This window comes from Penaeus monodon, chromosome 25 (assembly GCF_015228065.2).
Source record: "Penaeus monodon isolate SGIC_2016 chromosome 25, NSTDA_Pmon_1, whole genome shotgun sequence".
NCBI lineage: Eukaryota > Metazoa > Arthropoda > Malacostraca > Decapoda > Penaeidae > Penaeus > Penaeus monodon.
This window is the reverse complement of record NC_051410.1, coordinates 31,139,797-31,141,318: the sequence shown is the minus strand read 5'-3', so window position 1 is coordinate 31,141,318 and position 1,522 is coordinate 31,139,797. Positions and strand designations below refer to the sequence as shown.

Below are 1,522 nucleotides of genomic sequence, written 5' to 3'. Positions count from 1 at the left end.
GGCTGTTGTCATTCTTGGTAGATATTAGTGCTTGGTCTCCGATGCTTCCGCTCCTGTAAAGGTGTGTCACAGGTTTTGTTTGTGAATCATGTTCTTTGTTATTTTTCTGTATCCAGATTTTTTTATTTATTTAATAAGATGTATGAGCCTTGGGTTTTTTCGGAGTTGGTAACAATGACAGTAGTACTAAGCATTTTTCATTTAAATGGAATGAGGGTGGAGATTATCGTGCGTGAAGTTAAGACAACGGTATTGAAGTTACTATTGAAGTTACTATTAAGCATAATTATGTTGAATGACGGTGACATATAAATATTTTATCAGTGAGACCTTAATTTTTTTTATAGAAAATTAATAGAAAGTTAATTTACGAATAATTCCATACTCATTTCGTAGGACAATAAAGAAAGAGACCTCAATATTCTGCGTCTGAAAAGGGCGACGTAGGATTAGCCTCTCCCTCCTGTCGGCGTCCCGGAGGCGGTCCCCGAATGACACAACAAAGTAATTGTTATGTGTTTGTACCGCAGAGAGTGACGAGTCCTTGCGAGAGGGTTAAGAGGCAGGTGTTAATGAGGAAGTTCGCCACAGGGCACTAGTGCCTCGCCTGCGTATGTCCCACCTGTACGTAGACACGCAATCAAGGGCTGGAAACGAAAAGGGATGTGTTTTGTGTGAACGCGGGGCACAGTGCACGGTGCACATAGCAGGCACCTGTGATGACGAAATGGAAAAAAAATGTTTCATGGAGAGCTGACGCTTTATATTTTTACTCGGTGTTATTGTTCCTTGCATGGAATCATCATCATCCTCACTCCTTTTTATGGCGCCTTCGTAAGTTCTAAGAGAGCATTTCATTTAGCTACCGACGTTGAAGTAACTCCCTATTCTTTATCACTTCTAGTACAGCGAGAGCTCGTGGAAATATCTTTGCCTCGCATGTCACAAAGGCAGTAACTCAGAGCCGGTCCAAATACACGAAGAATACTAATGAGACATTGCTTGGAAAACTTATTTCTTGTCGTACTAACTATCCGGTTTGTCATATTTATACGTATACTCATGGATGAAAGTGATACTCGGGGGATAAGGTATAGGAAACCGAGCGCTTCGATTGGGTAAGGAAAGTGTGCAACGGCAGCTTTGCAAGTAAAAGTGGCTTTGCATGTGGTTGCATTTACTTAATGTGTCACACATGCATGATGTATGAAGTTGTTGCTAAAGTTAGAGTTGCTTTAGATGCAGAAAGACAAAGGAAATGGCGTTTCACAAGAGCCAGAAATTATTAAGCACTCCCTTGTCCAAGGTGGATTTATTCTCAGAAGTCCTGAGGTGCGGTAAGAGAAAAGGATACAGATTATTTCACAAAGCGGGCACCGCGGGGAGGAGCAACATTATTCATGCAGGGAAATCGGTGCACAATCAATATATTAGTACAGTGGCATCCTAAAGAGAAATCAAATAACGTTCTTTTCTTTCCTCTCCCCGCGCAGATGACACCTATATGTACGATGACGACGTC

General features: G+C 41.5%; 1 protein-coding gene across 1 annotated transcript in view; it reads left to right on the top strand.

Annotated features, from left to right (window-relative positions):
* LOC119589141 overlaps positions 1-1,522 on the top strand; it is a gene marked incomplete at its 5' end in the record, with an annotated part of 121,515 nt that overhangs the window by 70,583 nt on the left and 49,410 nt on the right. Inside the window, 1 exon segment of the mRNA XM_037937718.1 lies at positions 1,494-1,522. Coding sequence (XP_037793646.1) covers positions 1,494-1,522 — 29 coding nt within the window.